Source organism: Pyrgilauda ruficollis, unplaced genomic scaffold, assembly GCF_017590135.1.
Source record: "Pyrgilauda ruficollis isolate IOZ18807 unplaced genomic scaffold, ASM1759013v1 scaffold2029, whole genome shotgun sequence".
Classification (NCBI taxonomy): domain Eukaryota; kingdom Metazoa; phylum Chordata; class Aves; order Passeriformes; family Passeridae; genus Pyrgilauda; species Pyrgilauda ruficollis.
The window spans coordinates 1-3,285 of NW_024519530.1; the positions used below are offsets into that span (position 1 = coordinate 1).

General features: G+C 42.7%; 1 protein-coding gene across 1 annotated transcript; it reads left to right on the forward strand.

Annotated features, from left to right (window-relative positions):
- Positions 1-611: 611 nt before the first annotated feature.
- On the forward strand, positions 612-3,180 carry LOC121353399 (multiple epidermal growth factor-like domains protein 8; the record flags this gene model as incomplete). Its single annotated transcript, XM_041467207.1, has 2 exons — positions 612-725; positions 3,035-3,180. Coding segments are annotated over 2 exons (260 nt in total), but the record flags the coding sequence as incomplete, so codon positions are not given.
- Between the last annotated feature and the right edge of the window lie 105 nt (positions 3,181-3,285).

Below are 3,285 nucleotides of genomic sequence, written 5' to 3' on the forward strand. Positions count from 1 at the left end.
TTTTTTGGGGAATTTTCTCCCAACCCCCCAAAATCCCAAAATTTGGGAAAAAGCCCCAAAATTCCCAACCTTCCAATAAAAAAACCCCCAAATTTGTATAAAAATCCCCCAAAATTCAATTTTTTCCCCCCCAAAATTCCATTTTCCCCCCAAAATTTGCCTGATTTTCACCGGGTTTTTTTTTTGGGAATTCTCTCCTGACATCCCAAAAATCCCAAAATTTGGGATAAAACCCCAAAATCCCTCAGAAATTGGCACAAATCCCTCAAAAAATTGGCGCCAAACACCAAAAAAATTCAATTTTTTCCATAAAAATTCCATTTTTTCCCCAAAATTCGCTCGATTTTCACCGGGTTATTTTTCGGGATTCTCTCCCAGTCCTCCAAAAATCCCAAAATTTGGGATAAATCCCCAAAATCCCTCAAAAATCAACAGAAACCCTCTAAATGTGGTGTAAAAAACCGTCCAAAATTCAAATTTTTTCCCTAAAAATTCCCTTTTTTCCCCAAAATTCGCCCGATTTTCACCGGGTTTTTTTTGGGAATTCCCTCCCGACCCCCCCAGAAATCCCAGATTTTGTTCAAAGGCCCCAAAATGCCCCAAAATTCCAGGAGGGAACGTGCACACGCACTACCACGAGGAGAAGTGCTACGAGGAGGGGCTGCACTTTTACCACCTGCGCTGCCACCGCTGGAGCCCCGGGCACCCCCTGGAGACCCCCAACGGTGGGCGCCAAAACGGGGGGAAATGGGGAAATCTGGGGGGAAACGTTGGGCGAAAATCGGGTGAAAATTGGGCGAAAATCGGGTGAAAGTTGAGTGAAAGTTGGGTGAAAAATGAGGGAAAATTGGGTGAAAATTGGGTGAAAAATGAGGGAAAATTGGGCGAAAATCGAGTGAAAATTGGGTGAAAATTGGGTGGAAATTGGGTGAAAATTGGGTGGAAATTGGGTGAAAATCAAAAATTAGGGAAAATTGGGTGAAAATCGAGTGAAAATTGGGTGAAAATTGAATGAAAATTGGGTGAAAAATGAGGGAAAATAGGGTGAAAATCGGGTGAAAATTGGGTGAAAAATGAGGGAAAATTGGGCAAAAATCGGGTGAAAGTTGGGTGAAAATCGAGTAAAAACTGGGTGAAAATTGGATGAAAATCGGGTGGAAATTGGGTGAAAATTGGGTGAAAATTCAGTGAAAATCGGGTAAAAACTGCGTGAAAATCGGGTGAAAATTGGGTGAAAAATGAGGGAAAATTGGGCGAAAATCGGGTGAAAATTAGGTGAAAAATGAGGGAAAATCGGGTGAAAATTGGGTGAAAAATGAGGGAAAATCAGGTGAAAATTGGGTGAAAATTGGGTGAAAATTTAGTGAAAAAAGGGCAAAAATTAGGTGATAATTGGGTGAAAATTAGGTGAAAATTGAGTGAAAAAAGGGCAAAATTAGGTGAGAATTGGGGGGAAAATGGAGGAGAAATGAGCAAAAACCTGGGGAAAAATGGGTGGAAATTGAGTGAAAATTGAGTAAATAAAGGGCAAAAGTTGGGGGAAAATTGGGTTAGGTGAAAAATTAGGGAAAATTGGGTGAAAATTGGGTGAAAATTGGGTGAAAATTGAAGTGAAAAAGGGCAAAAATTAGGTGAGAATTGGGGGGAAAATGGAGGAGAAATGAGCAAAAACCTGGGGAAAAATGGGTGGAAATTGAGTGAAAATTGAGTAAATAAAGGGCAAAAGTTGGGGGAAAATTGGGGGAAAATGGAGGAAAAATGGGGAAAATTGGGGGGAAATGAAGGGAAAAGGGGAAAATTGGGGAAAAAAGGGAATTTTTTTTCGGGGGATTTCGGGGCTTTTTGGGGCAATTTTGGGGTTGTGATTTTTGGGTGGATTTTGGGTGAAAAGTGGGCAAAAATTGGGGAAAAAAATTGGGGATTTTGGTGCAAAATTCGATACTTTTGGGGGGATTTTGGGGCTTTTTGGGACAGTTTTGGGGTGGGAATTTTTTTGGGGGGATTTTTGGGTGAAAATTGGCTGGAAAATGGGCAAAAATTGGGCAGAAATTGGGGATTTTGGTGCAAAATTTGATCGTTTTGGGGGAACTTTGGGGCTTTTTCGGGGAATTTTGGGTGAAAAATGGGCAAAAATGGGGCAAAATTGGGGATTTTGATGCAAAATTTGATTATTTTGGGGGGATTTGGGGGATTTTGGGGCAATTTTGGGTTTGGGATTTTTGGGTGAAAATTGGGTGAAAAATGGGCAAAAATTGGGCCAAAAATGGGGATTTTGGTGCAAAATTTGATTGTTTTGGGGGAATTTTGGGGGCAAAAATTGGGGATTTTGGTGCAAAATTTGATCGTTTTGGGGGAACTTTGGGGCTTTTTCGGGGAATTTTGGGTGAAAAATGGGCAAAAATGGGGCAAAATTGGGGATTTTGATGCAAAATTTGATTATTTTGGGGGGATTTGGGGGATTTTGGGGCAATTTTGGGTTTGGGATTTTTGGGTGAAAATTGGGTGAAAAATGGGCAAAAATTGGGCCAAAAATGGGGATTTTGGTGCAAAATTTGATTGTTTTGGGGGAATTTTGGGGCATATTTGGGGTCGGGATTTTTGGGGGGTTGAGCAAAATTTGGGTGAAACATGGACCAAATATAGGGAAAAAAATGGGGATTTTGGTGCAAAATTCGATGGTTTTGGGGGGGAATTTTTGGGGGAATTTCAGGTTTGGGATTTTTGGGATTATTTTGGGGGTCCTGGGTTGGATTTTGGGAGGATTTTGAGCTAAAAATGGGTGAAAAACGGGGATTTTGGTGCAAAATTTAATTTTTCTGGGGGGGGGATTTTGGGGCTTTTAGGAGGAATTTTGGGGTTGGGAATTTTGGGGGTCCTGGATTGGATTTTGGGGCGATTTTGGGGGGGACTTTGGGTGGATTTTTGAGGTTTTTGGGGCTTTCCGAGTGGCGGTTTTCGGGTTTTTGGTGGGCTTTTTCAGGATATTTTTCATTTTTGTATTTTTTTTCCTTTTTCCCCCCAAATCCCACTGCAGAGCCGGGGTCCCCCGGGGGGGGGCGTTACTCCCACGTTTCGGGGGTCCTGGCCGGGCAGGTGCTCCTGGTGGCCGGGGGCTTCTCGGGGACCCCTCGGGGCGACCTCAGAGCCTACAAAGTTCCCTCCTTCGTCCTCCAGCGCAGCGTGAGTGACCCAAAAGGGCCCAAATTCAGCCCAAAAATCCCCAGTTACGGGGCCAGAATTACACTGAAAACAGCACAAAATTACACTGAAAAAATCCCAAAATTT